At 41.2% G+C, this 20,741-nt stretch overlaps 1 protein-coding gene across 1 annotated transcript; it reads right to left on the bottom strand.

The window, feature by feature from the left end:
• Window positions 1–4,494: 4,494 nt before the first annotated feature.
• Window positions 4,495–19,069, bottom strand: LOC141130050 (fibrinogen-like protein 1-like protein). The gene is made up of 3 exons (XM_073618027.1): window positions 18,911–19,069; window positions 10,794–10,892; window positions 4,495–6,152 (listed from the first exon to the last, which is right to left on the bottom strand). The coding sequence occupies exons 1-3, from the start codon at window positions 18,912–18,914 to the stop codon at window positions 5,506–5,508; spliced, it is 750 nt and encodes a 249-aa protein (XP_073474128.1). The 5' UTR covers window positions 18,915–19,069; the 3' UTR covers window positions 4,495–5,505.
• Between the last annotated feature and the right edge of the window lie 1,672 nt (window positions 19,070–20,741).

Genomic DNA, 20,741 nt, shown 5'->3' on the forward strand with positions numbered 1-20,741 from the left:
CACAAGTGTGTTTAAACTGCAATTGCACCAATGTTGCGTGTTATTGAATGTGCAATTACCAAATTTTACCTTTCATCACTTTTAAGAAATCAGAACGATGAAAGATGACTAGTGACAATCTACTTCAACTTATTTTACTTCATTTTCCTTAACAAATTTTTGTCTTGGCAGATATTAGGCACAATTCATCAAGCTATAACTTGTGTTACCAATACAATTGTTTTAGTGATGCAACTGTTAGCTTTGTTTTCTTTTGTATATTAAATCCTAATTTCTTTTTACAGGGATAAAAACATGAAACAAGTACAATTCAAGTGTACAGGAAATGGATATGTTCATAGTATTTTTCTGAATACAGCAGGAACATTATATTGATAATCTGGTTCTGTGACAGGCAATATTCATCTAGCAGATGTGTGAAAAAATTGTTTCATTTTAGAGTATATTCCTTAGTACATGACTTTAGTTGAAAGCATAGTCGTTAGATTTGCAAAAAATTTTATAAAGAAAATCATAGAAGACAAAGGGAAGGGGTGGGGAAGGGGGGCAGACAAGAAAGATTTGTGATGGTTATTTTCACTTTTCATTGGCTTCAATTACTGAAAATAATGGTCATTATGGTAAATAAGAATTCTTGTAGTGTGAATTCAACCTACTGTCCATTTCCTGCATGTAGGAAAAAAAGTTACAGCATGTAATTAAAGGTCTACATTCAAAATTGACACTTCCGTTTTTGTACATCGAGGAAAGTTCAGAAGGGGTTTCATTTGAATTTGTAACAGCTCCAGCAGTTTGGTGGATGATAAAATTCTGGTTTGTTATATTTTGCAAAAGAAGTCTCCTCTGAAAAGGCAGCCTGTGAAGCAACTTACCAGCAGCAATGATAAACTAAAATATTTGTTTTGGTTATAGATGGCTTTTAATTAAAGTGTAGCTATGGACAAAATAAAAAATTACATATACACATATATTACCAAACGTATTGGGACGCCCGCCTTTGCATGCACATGAACTTTAATGGCATCCCAGTCTTAGTCCATAGGGTTCAATATTGAGTTGGCCCACCTTTGCAGCTATAACAGCTTCAACTCTTCTGGAAAGGCTGTAAACAAGGTTTAGGAGTGTGTCTATGGGAATGTTTGACCATTCTTCCAGAAGCGCATTTGTGAGGTCTGATGTGGCACTGATGAGGCCTAGATCGTAGTCTCCCCTCTAATTCATATCAAATGTGTTCTATCGTTTGGGGTGGAGGGACTTGACTGGCCTGCAGAGAGTCCTGACCTCAATCCGATCAAGGCCTTCTTGTCCACATCAGTGCCTAACTTCAGAAATGCACTTCTGGAAGATGGTCAAACATTTCCGTAGACACACTCCTAAACCTTGTGGACAGCCTTCCCAGAAGAGTTGAAGCTGTTATAGCTGCAAAGGGTGGGCCAACTCAATACTGAACCCTACGGACTAAGACCGAGATGCCATTAAAGTTCATGTATGTGTAAAGACAGGTGCCCCAATACGTTTGGAAATATAGTGTATATGATGCAGTTTGTTGTTAGCATTAACACAGTATTTTTTGTTTTTCTGAGCCCCCCTGAAACAAGTTTTCCACCAACTGTTGATCCTGCCAGTAGATCTGTAATTTTTCCACTTTCTATAATAGGGTGACATCGCTGTTCAGTCTAAAGTGGAGTCACACAGCAGCATTGTCACACTGAACAGGTTAGTTTTAAAGTGGCGATGCGTTTCGACAAATTATCGATTTCTTCTCCAATTGATCTCTACCAATAGGATTGATCTATAGTCAACAATCCATTCAATCAATCTGAAACCGGATACACACGGGCCGAATGTTGGGAGACAACGGCTGGAAAACCAGCAGCCGACCGACTCCTGATCGGCACTCTCAGCCAATGGCAGGGAGCACTGATTGGACTGCTCTGGCAGGAGGGCCGCCCCCCTGTCAAAACACAACAGCTCAGGGGGGGAGATTGCTGAACTAATCTCACATGGCTAGTACAGCAGCTACGACCTGAGCTGTCAGGTTTTTTTCATGCAACCCTGTTAGTGTGTACCAGGCTTGACAGTGATTAAGCACCTTGTCTATATAATCCCCTCTCTTGGGATCACTCTTCCTGATGCCTCTGATGATGTCAGACTGATGAAATGCTTAGGGTGTAGCCTTGTAGTGCTTTGCAAGAGAGGGAGGTTTTTCCGTGCGGCTGGAGGTATTTGTATATTAACAATCAGTGTTTGAGCCATCCACCCAAGCAGCTTTGGAATGGTATTAAAGTGATATTGGCAATTTTATTAATTTATTATGTGCATTGTCTTTCTTTTATTAATAAAAACACAGCAGTGAGCACTAGGTGAGTTTTTGTATCTTTTTGAGCATTGATTCAGGCTTTATCACCTCAGCTGAGAGGAGTACTAGAAGAGTACTAGATTTAGAGTGAGAATTCTGGGGAGGATTGCTTGAGCCCTGGGAGAGTCCAGCTGGGTTTATGGAATCATATTTATTTAAATAAAGTTGCCACAAGACCTTTGTCAAGGATCTATCCATAAGGTGAGCATGTGCCCAAAAGGGGATTGCTGGGGTGTCTGCTATCATACACTCTGTTCACAGTGAATGTAACTGTTTATGTGGACCTGATTAGGATCGGTGGATTGTATCACAACTCCGTTCATGTACATTTGTAAAAACAACAGTTATATGGTGATTTCAGATCATAATTACACACATATATAAAAATATAAAAGGAGAAAAAAGGGTGGGGCTTTGAATGAAGCACGTGGTTGAATTAAATGCAATGGTGGGTAAAATGTTTAATATTCTTTAAATACATGACTACATACATAAATTCCATACACATAGAAATACACACTAATCGTGGTGTCATTTCCTAGAACAGTGGTAACTGATATTAACATGGTTAAAAATGGGTAACATGATAATCTTACAGAGTCCACCAAATTTCACGATTGGGTACACATATATTGCACAATAACATCTGCATGGCCTATGACCTTGCTGATCCCTGTCACAAAAAGCGATGGTAAAAATATAACATCATTAAGATCTAGTAGGGCTATAATACTATGGTACACAGCAGTTGGTAGCTCAACATGTTTCACGGCTTGGTACCGCTCATCAGGAACAAGCACGCGATGTATCCTGTCCCCAGGCGTCTTGGTGGCAACCCCTCCACTATGGTTGTCCACCTTTACCGCTGAACATTTACCCCCAGCATTTGCCCCCCCCCCCCGTACACACTTGTCCTCACCACATAGCACAGCCTTCACTGTATTCACATCCCCAGTAACATAGCCTTTGCATTGCTATTAATTAGCTCATTCACTTTTTCATCACTATTCTGTCACAGGTTCATAACACAGGTGCTCTGTGTGCCCGGTTCTGCCTGGGTTACTGCCTGGGTTGCTGCCTGTGGTGGGTGCACTGCCGTGTACCATAGTACTATAGCCCTACCAGATCTTAATAATATTATATTTTTACCATCACTTTTCGTGACAGGGATCAGCAAGGTCATAGGCCATGCAGATGTTATTTTGCAATATATGTGTACCTAATCGTGGCATTTGGTGGACTCTGTTATCATGTTACCCATTTTTTAACAATTTTAATATCAGTTACCATTGTTCTAGGAAATGACACCACGATTAGTGTGTATATCTATGTATATGGAATTTATGTATGTAATCATGTATTTACAGAATAATAAACATTTTAATACCCACCATTGCATTCAGTTCAACTACGTGCTTCATTCAAAGTCCCATCCTTTTATATTTGTATATATTGATAAGGATGGAGGTACATGACCTTACCAGGCCATGGCCTCACTCAAAGTCCCAATATTTCCCCCTTCCCCCCTTTTTCCCATTTTTCATCATAATTACACACATGTTTATATGTAGCAATACTTCGTTTGAGACAAACCATATAACACTGACATGGGTGCTTACAGTGGTCAGGTTTTATTTTTCACTTTTTTTACTTTTTTAAATTCTTTATCCCAAAAGGAAAAAAACTGTTGCTGTAACTGTTTAAAAAGTATTAGCTGGATTGTGGCTTTACATTGTTTGTCACTAATGTAAAGTCTATCTAAATTTAGTAGTCCATCCAACAGGACCCTTGCCACTGATCAACAATGCTGCTGTCCAAGGGTAGTTATGTTGCTCTTCCATAGAAGCAGTAATGGAGATAATATTGCCACTCTGAAGCCTCATACACGGTACTACTAGGCTCAGGTCGGAGCCGCTGTACTAATAATCCGATGCTAGTACAGCAATCTTCCCTGCTGAACTATTGTGTTTTGACAGGCGGCCCCCCTCCAGAACACTCAGCGTTCTTAGCCATTGGCTGAGGGCACTGATCCGGAGCCGGTTGGCAGACCTTTTTCAGTCATGAACTTTTACATTTTAAAATAATTTTATTGAAATATTTCACAAAAAACATAAAATTGCGAATAATCAGTATACAAAAAGGTACTGAGACAGTTACATGCATTTGCATGCTAAAGCCATACAGCCGTCTGAATAGTACATAACAAGACTGTTATTGAGGAAAAAGAAGAGAGAAAAAGTACAAAAAGGGAAAAAAAATAAAAGAAAACCATATTGTAATGGCTACCAAATCCTCAATAACTTCCTATAAACCCCTCCAGCCATTTAGTGTGCCACCCTCTCTGTACCAAAACATCTCAGTGAGGTATCGGTCATGAACTTTTGACAGACGCCAGCCTTAAGAATAGCTACTGTCAGACTGGCTGCACACACGGGCCGAATGTTGGCTGTTTTTTATTGAACTGGCCGATCCTGGCGGATAGTCGCCCATGTGTACTAGGCTTTAGACAGGACATGTGTTACTTACTGATCATCGGGTGAAAATAAAGAAAAAAACTCCTTAACAAAGAAAACTAATGCAGCCACCACATCTACTGATTGGCAAGCTACAATATATTACATTAGGCTCACTTCTGTCAGACAGCCTGCTGTACACACTGGCCGAATGTCAGCTGGCTTCTATTGAGCTGGCCGATACCAGACAATATTCGGCCCGTGTATACCAGCCTTTATGTTTTATTGTTTATATATTTATGTTTTGCGAATGAACTTGAGTCATATCACACTTTAGGTAGTCTCACTCTTAGCAATGCACCAAATAATTTTATTATTGTTGTTTGAATTTTTTGAGAATGAATCTAAGTGTTCAGCTGCTTAGTATTTGTATTTCAACGCGTGGTCCATTTTCTTTACACATTTTCATTATTGTAAGCCTTAGCCTGCTTGTTTGATTTCCACTAGTTGTGAAAATTCATAATTATATGCAAGAAAGTTCATGTTTTCAAAAATGCAGAAATTTATAGAATACACAATCTGGCATCAAACAGCTATAATTTGTTATGAGCAAATTATCAGAATATATTTTCTTATTATTATCACCATCAATTGAAACAATACAATGTGTATGTAAATGGCTTCATACTGTAGTTAATCAAGGTAAATGCAGTAATCTGCTGGCCTGATTAATACGGTTGATCCCTTGCAGTTCCCATTACAGAGCCCTTGCCAGTGTATTGCATTTTTGTTGTTCAGTTTGGATGCAAAACATGCCGCATACCACCATGCACCACCAAAACTGGTAGCGCAGTTAGCACCACTGTTAGTGTCCTGGTCTTTGTCCTTAACTGAGAACTTCATGTTGTCATGTGTGACCCCTGCAGTTATTGAAGACATGGCATCTCCTGCAGTGCCCGTGTAGCTTCCCAGCCTCAGCTTGTAGCCATTAGCTTCATCCTCCACACTGAAGAGGTTGTAGTCAGCATATTTTTCTTCATTGTTATTGTCAAGAATAACAAAACGGGCCTGGTACACCCTCTGCTTGGTGATTTGGTGAATGTACTCAATGCCCAGCCAGTAATCCTTTTCAACATTGCCGAAGCCATATTTGTAGGTAGTCCAGGACTCATCCCATGTAATCTCAGAGTTAAAGGAATTACGCTGGATGACAATCCATCCTCCACTGTGGGTTGTCATGTCACAATATACAATCAATGGGTGGGGTAAATCTTGGGGGTGGATAACATACACACCACTGTCCTTGTTTCTTGGGATGCCACTGCAGTCTTTTGGCAACTCTATAAAAGAAGTTGTAGAAGATGTAGAAATCAGTAACAAACAGAATGCAGCCTAATAGCATGTACATGGAAAGGATATGTTCAATTTTACCTTTTTAACAAATAACACAATAAAATAAAGCATAAATAACAAAAACGTGAAGCTAAGTGCAGAGACTTGGGACACTTGAAAGTGATTGGGCTTCTCCTGGAATGTAGAAAACAGGTCTGTTTTTGCCTGAGTGCACAGATTTTTCTATACATGTTATAACTTCCCCAGAAATATTAAGGCTGGGTTCACACCACTGCGAATTGGAAGCTGAATCCCAGCATCCAATTTGCAATAGCAGGAGGTTTTGACCGGCTCTCAATGGAGCCGGTTCACATATCTTCGCAGCGGGTCCAGTGCGTTTTGCAGAAGAACGCTGTGTGTCTATAAGGTCCGTTTCAGGTCCAAATTCAGCCCAAAATTCAGGCTGAAAGTGGACCTGAAATGGTGAACCAGCAGGCACCGGACCCCTGCTGTGAGACGTATGTGGCTCATATGTGAACCGAGACTAAAGGAAAGGCTGAGCGGTTGCTCGTATCAATGCAAACTGCCAATTTCCATTTCCTTTCTGTTGTTCTAACACACTGTCACACAGACAGCAAGAGATGGGAAACATCCCCATTGGTCATATGCACAGCATCCTGATGTATATGATAAAAGTATTAAATGACCCCTACCCTATCCAAAGCAAAAAAGAAAGGACTTGGCTGCAGTCATATTGTATGTTTGGGGAAAAATAATACATATTCAGTACATTTGTGTAATATAAACTGCAAATTTCTTTCTCTTTACAAGTATAGAAAAATAACTGTTCATCCTGCCAGAAGTCCAGCCAATTCTCGCCTACTGGACTACAGAACAGCCCCCTTTTTTCATCTACATAACAAAAGCTGGAGGCGTACATTAGTCCACCATTAGGCCTCATGTACACTGATGCTGCAAATCGGACATTTAGGAGCAGTTGGGCATTTTTTTCAACTGCTCCTGATATCTCCTCTATGTTATTTTATCAGTACATGTACACAGGGTCGTTTATAGTAATTTCTAGGCAGTTGAGTTTAGAGGCTTTTTTTGGAAAGCAAAGAAATGAGTTCAGACACTGAGTTTAGCGGCATTTCAAATGACAATCGCTTCTAAATGTGGCTAAACGCTGGAACTCGCGTTTAGCACATTTTGTTTACAGACGTTTTTCATTTTTGACTATTTTGAAAAAAATATATATATATTTTTTTTTAAACGCTTCTAAACGTAAATGCGGCAAAACGCAGCACAATGCCGCTAAACGCGGCATGTGAACGTGGCAAAACAGACATTTTAAACCGGGTTATTATCTGTCAAGTTAAATCATTCAGGAGAGGTTGTAAAAACATCCCGTGTACATTAAGCCTTAGTCTACCAGGGCCCAACTCAGACAGGCTGTAATTTATTTTTTAGGCTTGACAAAACCGCTTTGGATTCTAGTGAAGCATAAGCTATATTACCAGTTCACTAAAGAATGTTAGACACTACTTGGATTTTTGGTGGTATTAATGGGTATTTTTGCACATTTGCAGAGTTTTGAAAGAGACAATACATGAAGAATTATGCATGCATGGAAGAGGTGCATATATTTCGATTTTGCCAAGACATGCCTTTATGCTTTAAAAACAACCACGTACTAGCCTTTAACTATTATAAGTGATTATAAAGGTTCAGATTTTTTTAATAATATAATAAACATGTCATACTTACCTGCTCTGTGCAATGGTTTTGCACAGAGCAGCCCCGATATCGGGTGGCATCTGCTGGTTCAATAGAAACAGGCCGACATTTGGCCCGTGTGTATGGCAGCCAGTCCGACAGAGGCCAGCCATTCAGCCAGCTTCTGTCGAAGGGTAATGACTGAAAAAGGTTTGCCAGCCAGCTCCATTTCAGCACTCTCAGCTGAGAGGTCCACCCCATCTGGTGAGTGAGCTTTTTTGAAGGTAGTGGTGGTTAACATAGTCGGAGTATTCTTGATATTATATGTACAGTATGTTTTCTAAAATCCACAAATCAAATGTGCTCCAACTTGGTAATTTACCTGGTTAAAGTGGTTGTAAACCCTTACAATCCACTTTTTACTACAGGTAAGCCTATAATAAGACTTACCTGTAGCTACCCCGGATATCTTCTAAACCTGCACAGTTTAGGAAATATCCCCTGTATCAGCATGTGCTGACATCATCAGCACCTGCGCACTGAAGCTGTTGCTTCAGCTAGTGTGCCATTACCGGCGGCTCCTGCGCGCATGCGCGGGAGTGACGTCATCGCGGCTCTGGCCAATCACAGCATTGGAGCCCGCGATACCCAGAAGTAACTCCGGGAGCGATGTCGCTGTGTATTGGGACCACTGCGAGGGCTTCAATCTATGGTGAGTATTTCATAATGAGCTAGTATGCTATGCTTTTGTGGGTTTACAACCACTTTAAATGTGGTGGAACCATCTCCAAGAACGTTCTTTGTTTGGTGGATGGAACACAGTTAGGCCACCTCCATATGGGCTAGGAGTCCGCTTGTTCAGCTGGGGATAATAGGATGACAGGTCTGTGTCCGCTCTGCTTATGCAGAGTGGACAGGTACACAGCCCGTCTGATGTAAATGGACCGCTTGTCTGTTTACGACTGCCATCCGATCTGATCTGCTAGATGGAAGGGGAACGGACCCCCCATCTGTTTTTAGTGGATCAGATTGGATTGGATGTAGACAGATGGAAACAGACACATGTTCATTTACCCGCCGCTCCATAGAAGGGAATAAAGGGTCTGAAAAACTGACAGGTGGACCCGATCAGTCCGCTCATGTCAAAAGGGCCTTACACAGAAAGTGGATTGTATTTATTATTTGAAGCACATACTGTATCTGAATTTTGACACTGATTGTGTATGTGGGTATAATAATATATTATTTGAAAATTGGATTTGTAAGGTATGGGGGACCTTATGCGTATGGCATGTGTGTGTAGCACCCTCTATCCAGTGTAGGTGCTAGAGTGGGATTTTTGTGTAGTACTGGTAAATTTAAGCAGGCCTAGCCAGAAGCTAGGCCTGTTTGTTTTGATCTGAGTGGGCTGGGAGAGGCCTAGAGTAGGCGTGTGACTCATAGACAGCATCATCTTTCGGTTACCTCCCTTCTGGTAGGCTTGTAGAGGCTTCTAGAAGGAAGGTGGGGAAGAGGGGTGGGGTTGTCTGGGGTGTTCTAAGGATCCCTGACCAATCCCCAATCTGGATTGGCAGGGGGCAGGTCTCCTTAAATACCCAGAGTCAGCCCAGTTGGGAGGAGTTGTTCGGGTGGAAGAACTGGAGATGGAGTATTGGGGGGGGTGACCTTGGGCCAGGGGCTCAGAGCTGAACAGGAACCCCATACAACACAAGGGGTGTCCTGAACAGGAGAAGGAGGGGACAACGGGGAATACTGCCGGGCAGGTCTCCAGGAGGGATCCATCAGGTATCGGTGAGTGACAGGCACAGCGGGAGAGCTGGAAGAGGCATGCCCAGAGCAGACTGGGAGTGTGCAGTCTGAGATTGATGTAGAGACAGCGGGAGAGACTGTGATATTACTGGCAGTGAAGTCGGCCTGCTGCAGTCAGGATGGCTGTCAGGGTCCGCAGAGGGCTGACTGGGATCAGTAGTCCATCAAAGAGGGCAACTAGCACTAAACACTTTCCTATTTCTGTTGCTACACTAAAAGGGCCTGCGATCCCTGCCTGCAAATGGTGGTTGCTAAGGCCTGTCTGAAACCAGAGATAGGCCTAACCACGTGCTAGCTGTGCCTGAAGAACTGTGCTGGGGGGAAAAGGAGAGATAGTCTGCAGCAAGTGTTGTGCAGGAGGAGAGTATCTAAAATTGTCCCAAACCATGCAAGAATCTTTTTCATGGACATCCCATGAATTCCTTAACCCCATCCAAGTTCCAATCCCTCAATAAAATACCAAAACAAAGTTGATGGACTTGTTCATTGTCTTGGAGTGTCTGGAAGTGAATGCCAGGCTGAGCAGGGTGACAGGTGGGCCACAATCATTCAGCAGCCCCTACTGTGGTAGCGCTACATGTGGATACTAATAATATGGGCTTTAGTGTTACAAATAATTTAGATCATGTGAAGTAACAAAAGTTAAAGGACAAGGAGGCAGAGCATAAGCCATCAATGGAGTGCTGGGGCAGGTTCCACAGACGTGAGCACCAGGATGTATTGGCTACCATTATACAGTTCTTAGGCACAGTGCAGGGCTTGCCTATGGGCCAGATACTGAACCCTCAGAAAAACGAGGCCTTGCTATGTGTGAAGGGAAATGTACTCCTGAACAGATCTATTGGTCGATGAAGTGACTAGACCCTGTATATATTTGGAACCAGTGGGATGAACACATGGTGATTTATCCCCGCTTAGCTGCAATTTTTGCACCTGGGGTGGGAACTGGCTAAACAACCCGGTCCCTGTATAGCTTGTCCTGTATACTTGAACTTAACTTAGAAAATGTAAAAGCTCTGTCCTAATTCTATCCATTTATGGATGGAGCTGATAAATATTTAAAGGTTATTGCACAAAAAATGTATTTTGACCTTTTTGTGCAACGCTAGTGTACTATCACATACTTTTGTTATCATCTTCATCCACATCTCTTGGTTTTCTTCGAGAATGTCGTGTTGAAGCTGTGCTCACTAAAGCCAGAATCAGAAGGTAATTTAAGATATCTAAAATGACATAAAAAAGGTTACATTATTAACCATGCAAAAAATACTTTGCTTGGTAAAGATTTCTACACCAACTCTACGCCAACAACACCCAGATACATCTCTGTACTCCCCAGCTCATCCTCTCAATCTCCTCATGTATCACAAATTTACATAACAATATATCAGTATGGATGTCACTCCACTTCCTTGGGTGACCACATTTCCAAACTGCCATTCAGCATGCACCCCACCCCCCAGCATGCACCGGTCTGTGACATCACAATGGGGCGGTGCCACCATGTGATGTTGCTGGGTGGCCCCGCCCCTTACCTATTTAAAGCGGGGGTCCACCTATCTATCGTTTTTTTTTTTTTTAGTTCATTCACAAACTTTTCTTCTCAGCATTACATACTCACATATTGTGTGTAATATGTCCCCTTGTGTCAGATTTCGTCGGAAAGAATAACTTATATTATTCACTGCAGGCGGTTTCCATCTTCATTGTGGGCATTTGAAGCCCACAAGCATTTATTTCCTGGATGTGGTGAATGCTGTGCTCCCAGCATTCACCGCTCGTTCCCGCACATGCTCAGTGGCATCCTGGGAAGCCTGAGACTAGCTCCCAGGAGTCTGGGAGAGGCTAGAAACACGCCTACTCCCACGGGAGGAGAACCAGGAAGTGCAAAGAAGAATAGAAAAATAAAAGGTAATTACGGCGATTTAAGTTTTTTAAACAGCATGTCAGCATCTAGGCAAGGAAGAGAATACATACAGATATTGTTCAAAATTTGGGTGGAACCCCGCTTTAAGAAATGTCACTCGGCTTACAATGCAGTCGGTGAGTGGCCGTGCTCGAGAGCAGAGCAGGGTTTATATGTAACCTTAGTCTTAGATAGAAAAAGCATTTGTTTAATGTATGTTAGCCTAACATTGCAGTTGCAGGCAGCCACTTAGGTTCAAAAAGTGTAATTGTTCTTTCAATGTTAGGCTAACATACATTAAACAAATGTTCTTTATATCTAAGACACTAAAGTTGCATATAAAAAAAAAAAACATACTTTAGGCTGCAAAAAGAATACAAATGAGTGATCTGGAATAAAATTTGGAAAACATGAAGCCTCAAGACAAAATTAAAATGAGCTTCCCCTACTTGATATGTACGAATGCATGCACAATGCGGTGAATGGACCTGCACAAAACTAAATTCAGCCATAGGGAACTACTGGTACTCAATGTACCTGATGTCTGTAACACACTTTGGAGGAGGACTGAGCACTGCAGTGTCATTAAGGAGAGGGATCATTATTGATTGGCAACCCTTTTTGACCACCGTTACAAGGGGAAAGTTTCAGAACTCATCCTGCCCTCGCAGAGGAAGCACAGGATGAAATATTTTGAGAACGCCTTAAAGAGGAGTTTATGTAACACCTTTCCAGACTCTGGTAGGTTACAGTCTAATGGAAAAGATATTTTTGAGGCTTCTGTTGGTCAAAGGCGGAGCGGTAGAGAAGGGGGCCGCCTAAGTGATGCATTTAAAAAAAAATTCAGTTCTCAGTGCCCAGTGCTGTCAGCTCCAAGATCCCTTCGGCAGCGTCTGCATCATATAGTGGAAGATTATCTAGGGGCGAAAACAGACATGGAGAGTTTTTCAGTAGACGATCCACTGGGTTACTGGGTCACGAGAATAGACCACTGGCCAGAACTTGCCCAATATGCAATTGAGCTGCTGGGCTTCCCTGCATCCATGCTTTCAGAATAGGCATTCAGTGCTACCGGAGGTTTTGTGACAGATAAGAGTGTATCTGTCTGTCCTGGATTAGCAGCAGCTATCAAGCCCCTGATGGCGATGTTGCTAATTAAATTTGTTAGGGATATGGAATCTCTGCAAGCCTGTCTAGACTGCCTAGCTTTGTGGGTGTTTATTTCATCTTTAAGTAATTTTTTGGTATAGGTTTCACGGGCACAATTAACACCCAAGGCCAAATTTTTCTACACCTGTTTTACTAGTGCATATCATTTTAATTTCTTTACACCAGGGTCCAGCCCTGTGCTCCCCAAGAGTAACTGTGAGGGGTTACAATGTGCAGGCACTGCCAACATTTAAGGCCCAATTTTTCCACACCTGTTTTACAGGTGCATATAAGTTCATTTTTTTACAGCAAGGCCAATTCTTGCTTTTATCAAGAGTACCTCTATAGAGTTATGGTGCTGAGGCACCACCAACACTCACAGCCCAATTTTTCTGCACCTGTGTGACAGCCAGGTGCATATAATTTGAGGGTTTTTTTGCAGCAAGGTCCAGTACTTTGCCCTCCAAGAATAACTGTGAGGAGTTACATTGTGCAGGCACCACCAACACCCAAAGCCCAATTTTTCCGCACCTGTGTGACATCATTTTTAAGAGCACTTAGAAAATCCAAATCCAGAGCCCTGTTTATACTTGTGTTCTGAAAATTGTGCTAATATGCTGTGCATGCTAGCACATTATGACTAAAAGTTCTTGGACCCTATTATTTTATAAATCTCTGTCTATTAATATGATTGCATAATTGCACATTTTTATTGCAAGCTAGGGTGATTGACTATAAAAAAAAAAACACGGACACAAATATTAACATTTATTATTATAAAAACAAGTATCTGATATTTATCAAGTGGCTTTTATGTGTACTATGTTATTATACAATGTGTAGAGTATTATCAGTGTCTTCATGTTGGTAATATTTACTGCATTTAAAGGGAATCTATCATTTTTAGAATTTTTTGGACTTTGCGTGTAATCTGATAATTGCAATTATTGATATAAATGTTTACATTTTTTAAATGTTTCTTAGTAGAGTTTATGAATAGGGATGGCCCGAACGGACCCCTGTTCGGTTCGCACCAGAAATTTCGAACACCGCGAAAGTTCGGACCTGAATAGCAAACCCATTAAAGTCAATGGGACCCGAACGTCAAAAATCAAAAGTGCCCATTTTGAAGGCTTATATGCAAGTAATTGGGCACACAATGGTTATAGGGGTCCGGGTCCTGCCCTGGGGGACATGTATCAATAAAAAAAAGTTTGTGAAAAATGCCATTTTTAAATAAGCAGTGATTTTTTTTATTTTTAAAGTGAAAGCATAAAAATGAAAAATTTCTTCCAATATTGTGCCTGGAGGGTCCCCTTAGTCTACCTGTAAAGTGGCAGATCTGTACCATGTCTGGAATCTGCTGCAGCAATAATTGAATTTATAAAGCCAAAAAAAAAAGACATTTTCCCTGCAAGCTACCTTTATTTTGCTCAGCAACAGCTGGGGAGCCAGTGTGTATGATGAGGCCACATTGTAGTGCACTAGGAACAAGATTAGAGATTTTTTGGATACATGCTGGTGTCACTTTGACTTTGGATAGAAGTAACGGGTGTGTAAAAAATGGTCTTTGGGTATCAGTGGCGCCTTCCCACAGTAACCCTATAGAGGTGCTCTTGATGAAGGCAAAATTTGCATAATTGCAATGATATGCATATGGTTGGTGTTTTTGCCACGTTTGATGTGCCTGAGACACAGTTTGCAAATAGCAACAGTGCGATCTGCTGCAGATGTGCTAAAAAAAGGCACAGACAGCTGAGCTTTGGGGAGTGGGCCGGGAGATAATAGCTGCAGAATGTGATGGAATAGGATGGCTGCTCTCTACTCTTTCTTGATGTCGGCCTCCTTGGGGTTGTGCCGCCTCACCTTCAGTTTCTTCCTCTGCTCTATCTGGCACCCTAGGCCCATCATGTAACCTCATCATCATCATCTCCATCTCCTCCATATTCATCATTACCACTGGAGACAACTTGGCAATACGCTGCAGCTTGGGGAACATGAATGCCAATTTGTCTACCAGTGTTCCGCCCTCTCTCTAGGCTCATGTTCCTGTCATCCTCAACCTCAGAACCAACATCTGAAACCAGTAATGGCTGGGCATCATCAAGGAGCAAGTGGCTGACGCTGTGGTCAAATAACTCAGCTGACTCCTCAATCGCTGATGTTGGGGCTATGGCAGGAATAGATGTGGACAAGGAGGCAGGTTTATCTACTCTGGCAACTGCAGGGGACTACACACTTGTCTCTGCTTGCGTGACAGAGGATGAGGAGGATGAGGAAGGTTTAGTAAGCCAGTCCACCACCTCCTCTACATGCTGTGGCTGGATAGCACGGGCAAACCCACTAAACAGAGCACTGGCCACCACGTCCACCTTTGCCTGTGGACACATTTGTTGCTGGCCCCCTTACAGTGCCAAGGGAACGTCTGCCTCTCCTTGTTGTCCTCCCAGACATTATTTGGAGGGAGGTGGCGGTGCTTATAAGCAAATGTAAAGAAGTTGAAATCTGTACGTAGATGCACTTTAATCAATGTAAAGAGGTGTTTGGTGCACTTTCATTTTTTTTTTTTAAAGGTAAATTTTTATTTGTTTTTTTGGTACAAAACAGACAAACAAACATAAATACCCATATTCTGAGCGAACGTCGCTCAATCCAATACAGAGTGTAAGACACTAGTATACATTTGGCACACACGTTTTCATATTGTACAGTTGCATATATCTGTTCAGTTTCTATTAAACTTGTATCATTAACTGGAGTTTCTTTATAATCTTTATATGGTAGATGTAATAGTATTTTCAGAACTAGTCCACAGACCCCATATTTTGTGAAATTTTTTTGGGCATCCTCTGGCTTCATATGTTAGTTTGTATAGCGGTATAGCCTGATTAACAATGTTCAGCCAGAATGCTATCGTAGGTGGGGATTGTGATTTCCAATGGATAGTGATCGATTTTTTGGCATAAAACAGTACAATTCTTAGGAATGTTTGCTTATTTTTAGATATACTCTCATCGTCCACATATCCTAGTAAACATCTCAGGGGGTTGCAGATATCAGGCAATTGAGTCAAGGAACTGACAAAAGCAGTGACCCCTGACCAGAACCGCCTGATCTCAGTGCACTCCCACATCAGATGGAAAAAGGTGGCATCCACAATGCTGCATCTAGAGCACACTGCCGATGGAAGTTTTCTGAGTTTGAATAATAAGGATGGCGTAAAATATGCTCTATATAATAATTTGGTCTGTATGGCCCTGTCCCTGGAAGAGATGACAGAGGGGACCTGGAGGGGGAGTATGTCCTGCCAGATGTCCTCCGTCAGCTCGGGGATATCAACTTTCCACTTATTAAACGTGTTACTGAGTCTGTGCGTTGTGGTGTGCAATAGCGTTTTATAGTATGTGGAGATCAGTTTGTCATGAGAAGGATCTATTAGTAGGTGCTCTAGCGGAGATAATTGAATAGTTATATTACGCAGCCCAAACTGGGTGGTTGCCGTGTGGCGTATTTGCAAGTAAAGAAAGTAAGCTGTGCGTGGCAGCTGGTAGTCCTGGCGAAATTCCTCAAATGACCGAAACGTATTGTTTGAGAACAAATGCATTATGCTTTTTACCCCTTTTTTCGACCAGTATTCCCCATCTGTCCTACGGGCGAATTCCTGTAGATTTGGGTTCCCCCATAAATTCGTAGAGTCACTTCAAGGATTTTAGTGCTTTCCCTCCCTCTAAGAGATAGACGGTGGACCAGATACTGTAGGGATTCGTAAGAGGTGCACTTTCATTTTAGTATTCACACTCAACGGATACACTATAATATACTGCAATATAATGCGCCAAACGTACAGTAATGCACAGAACTATATGGTGTTAAACTGGCAGTAACGCACACAAAAGTAAATGGCATTAAACTGGCAGTAACGCACAAAACTATATGGCGTTAAACTGGCAGTAACGCACACAGAACTATATGGCATTAAACTGGCAGTAACGCACACAGAACTATATGGCGTTAAACTGGCAGTAACGCAATCAAATAGACGGTGTTCAACCGTCACTACTATCTGAACTGTCCTTACGCTAGCTATACACTAATGTCAAGATTACTGACACGGTCTCACTACACTGCACTGAAACTATCTGAGCTGTCCCTACTCTACACTAATGTATGTATGAATGACACGGTCTCACTACACTACAGTGAAATTATCTGAGCTGTCCCTACTCTAGCTGCACACTATGCAAAGCTGAATGATGGCCCTCCTCACTCACACTATCCCTAGACTGACACTAAACTAATATTCTACACTGACAATTGAAGCAAAATAGCACATTATAGCACACTAACTAATAGCACTGAACAGAGCCCTATTCTATCTCTCGCCACGCCAAAATCACACTGAAAATGGCTGCCATTGAAAGAATACATTTATACTGTGGGGCATGAATGAGCCATGATTGGATAAAGTCATGATGACAGTGTCCAATCATGACTCTGACAGTGCTCTGTACCCTGATTGGCTGAAACTTTCACTGCTTCAGCCAATCAGAGCTTGCAATGTAATGTTCAGCGCCGCAATGCATTGTGGTCGGTTCGAGGGGGGGGCGAACAAACGGTCGAATGACCCGTTTGTTCGGCGGTTCGCCAAAAATCCAAACAGCGAAAGTTCTGCCCAAACTTATGCTCGGGCTGAACCATTCACCCATCCCTATTTATAAATACATATATACAGAGCAGCCATATTTCTGATTACATATTCATGCTGTACTTCCTACTTAGTAGCATACCATGGAGACTACAGGATTGATTTACTAAAGGTTTAAACTCTGTTCTCTTTAAATGTCAGAAAACAAGGCAACCGGTGTTCACTTCCTAATCATATGTGAGGGCAATTAACAAAAAAACTTAATTTTTCCATGCACATGATTGGGCATTCAATGTGAAACGTCTTATTTACTAATATTCACTTTGGAAAGTGAATATATACTTTGCTAAATGAAAAGTCTAAACTGCTTCAGTAAATCAACCCTTATTATATTTTACGTTCTTTACTATTTCTTTTAGTTTGTTATGACTAATTGAAAGACACTCTCATACCTCCCAACTTTCTGAAATGATAGAGGGATATCTTTGAGGCTGGGTTAACATATGAGCACGCAGCGGCTCACAGCAGGAGTCCGGTGCATCCTCGTTCCCCGTTTCAGGTCAGATTTCAGCCCAAATTTTTGGCTAAATTCAGACCTGAAACAGAGCAAAAGAAGCACAGGGCTCCTGTGCAAATCACATTAGAGCCGCTGCAGAGATATGTGAACCGCCTCCATAGAGTGCCGGTCACAATCTCCTGTCATGCGAATTGGAAGCGGAGAAAACCACATCCAATTGGCACTAGTGTGAATCCAGCCTTAGACATTGTACTGCTACAGCCCCCATTACACAGACTACAAAGGTCCAATATACAGACAAAGATTGGCTAAACCAGAAAAGTGCTTCTTTTTATCTCTATTTTATATTTATATTTGCTTTTTTTTAAATATTAGATGCAGTGATATATAGGTTGGATAAAAAGTCTAGCGTAGCATAACACTTTTGATAGTAAAATAGCAAATTTTGTACAGAGATGTACACATCAGACCAAAAAGAGGGACAAATGAGGATAAACAAAGGACAGTGAGATTTGGTGTAAAAAAAGAAAAAGTCCCTCCAAATCAGGGACAGATGGAAGCTATGCACTCTTACATGCTCTCTCAACCTCTCGTTCTCTTGTTATAATGTTATAATGTCAAAAGTCACTCAAACATTTCTTAGACATATTTAATAACCATAACCATACATTACCACAATGCTATATATATATATATATATATATATATATATATATATATATATATATATATATATATATATATATATATACACACATATCTACATATATCTATATAGATATATCTATATATATATATAGATATATCTATATATATATATACACACAGTATAAGCATTATCTATAAGACAAGTTTACATAGGACAGTCATTTTGCAGAGAAAAAGTAGAAAAACAATAAAAGAATTAGAATGTTGTGCTCACTGATATAGCAACTTCAATACTGCAAAAACAGAAAGAGCAAAAAATAAACTTGCATAAGTGACCAATGTGAGCAACTAGAGCTCTCAGCAAATCTCAACTTACCCATCTTGCTTTTCTCATACTCTGATCTTAATTAATTGTCTTGCTTTTCTTGTACTGTTTCCTTATTTGCCTTGCTTTTCTTGGACTCAAACGTTACTATGAATGACCTTTCATATAGTCCTAGTATTCTTCAGACTGCTTATCAGTTAGAAAGCAATAAGGTATGCAATATATTTTTGTATTTTCAAAATATTGCAAAATATATCTATTATCTTATCAGCAGATAATCCCAAGACATGGACTATGGAGCTCTAAATAACTCTTTTGCTGTTAGCAAGAACAATCAATAGTCAACAAGTTGTTTTGTATGAGAAGGCACAGAAAGCAGGGACAGAGAGGGCGGGAAGCACATTTTAACCCATTTCTCAACAAATCTGTTATTAGTGTTCCTCAACCCTTGCCTGTATCTTTGTGTACACACATAGCAGGGCACACACCGTACTCTATTACTCTGGATGGATGTGCGCGTACACATATTGACAATGCTTTCTGTTCCTTTAAGCCATGCCCAATATTCAGTGTAATTTAGCAACACCTATTTTTGCAGGGGTGCGCAGAATGTGGAGCCTATCCACTCATCCCAGGGTGTCCCTCATTCTTAAACCTTCAGTCATTTTTCCAACTTTCCCTCTATTAACCACTCTCCGACCAGTCGCCGCAGTTTTACTGCGGCAGAATAGCACGGCTGGGCGAAGCGACGTTATGTTACGTCAGTTCGCCCTGTGGCCGGCGCGCACGTGCCCGCTGCACGCCCCCTGAGCCGATGCGAGTGCCCGGCGCTCGTGATCACCGCCGGGCTCCTGCGATCGCCACTGAGGCACCGAGAACCAGGATATGTAAACACACAGTTTCCGGTTCTCTGAGGGGAAAAGTGACAGATCCTCTGTTCATACAGAGTATGAACAGCGATCTATCTCTTCCTCTACACAGCCCCCTCCCCCCTTCAGTTAGTAACACAAACAGGGAACACAATTAACCCCTTGATCACCCCCTAGTGTTAACCCCTTCACTGCCAGTGACATTTTTACAGTAATCAATGCATTTTTATAGCACTGATCGCTGTATTAATGCCAATGGTCCCAAAAATGTGTCAAAGTTGTCCGATATGTTCGCCATAATGTGGCAGTCACGATAAAAATCGCAGATCGCCGCCATTACTAGTAAAAAAAATGTAATAATAAAAATGCCACAAAACTATCCCCTATTTTGTAGACGCTATAACTTTTGCGCAAATCAATCAATATACGCTTATTGCAATTTTTATTACCAAAAATATGTAGGAGAATACATATCGGCCTAAACTGAGGAAAAAAATAGTTTTTTATATATATTTTTGGGGGGTATTTATTATAGCAAAAAGTAAAAAATATTGTGTTTTTTTTCAAAATGGTCACTCTTTTTTTGTTTATAGCGCAAAAAATAAAAACCGCAGAGGTGCTCAAATACCACCAAAAGAAAGCTCTATTTGTGGGAAAAAAAGGACGTCAATTTTGGTTGGGTGCAACGTCGCACGACCGCATAATTGTCAGTTAAATCAACGCAGTGCCGAATTGCAAAAAGTGCTCTGGTCAGGAAAGGGGTAAAATCTTCTGGTGCTGAAGCGGTTAAAGTAATTGTAAACCCTCGTTTTTTGTTTTTTTTTAAATAACAAACATATCATAAATACACAGAAGTTCTCAGACAAACGATCACTTATCCGGCTCTTAGGTAAATCGTAAATGAAGTAAAAGAGCAGCTGCTATAATGAAAAAAATCCTGATACAAGGGAAGCAATCAAAACTACGATTTGGAATAATTTCAATCAAAAGTTAATCTTTCAAAAATTCAGCAG

This window comes from Aquarana catesbeiana, linkage group LG02, assembly GCF_042186555.1.
Source record: "Aquarana catesbeiana isolate 2022-GZ linkage group LG02, ASM4218655v1, whole genome shotgun sequence".
Classification (NCBI taxonomy): Eukaryota; Metazoa; Chordata; class Amphibia; order Anura; family Ranidae; genus Aquarana; species Aquarana catesbeiana.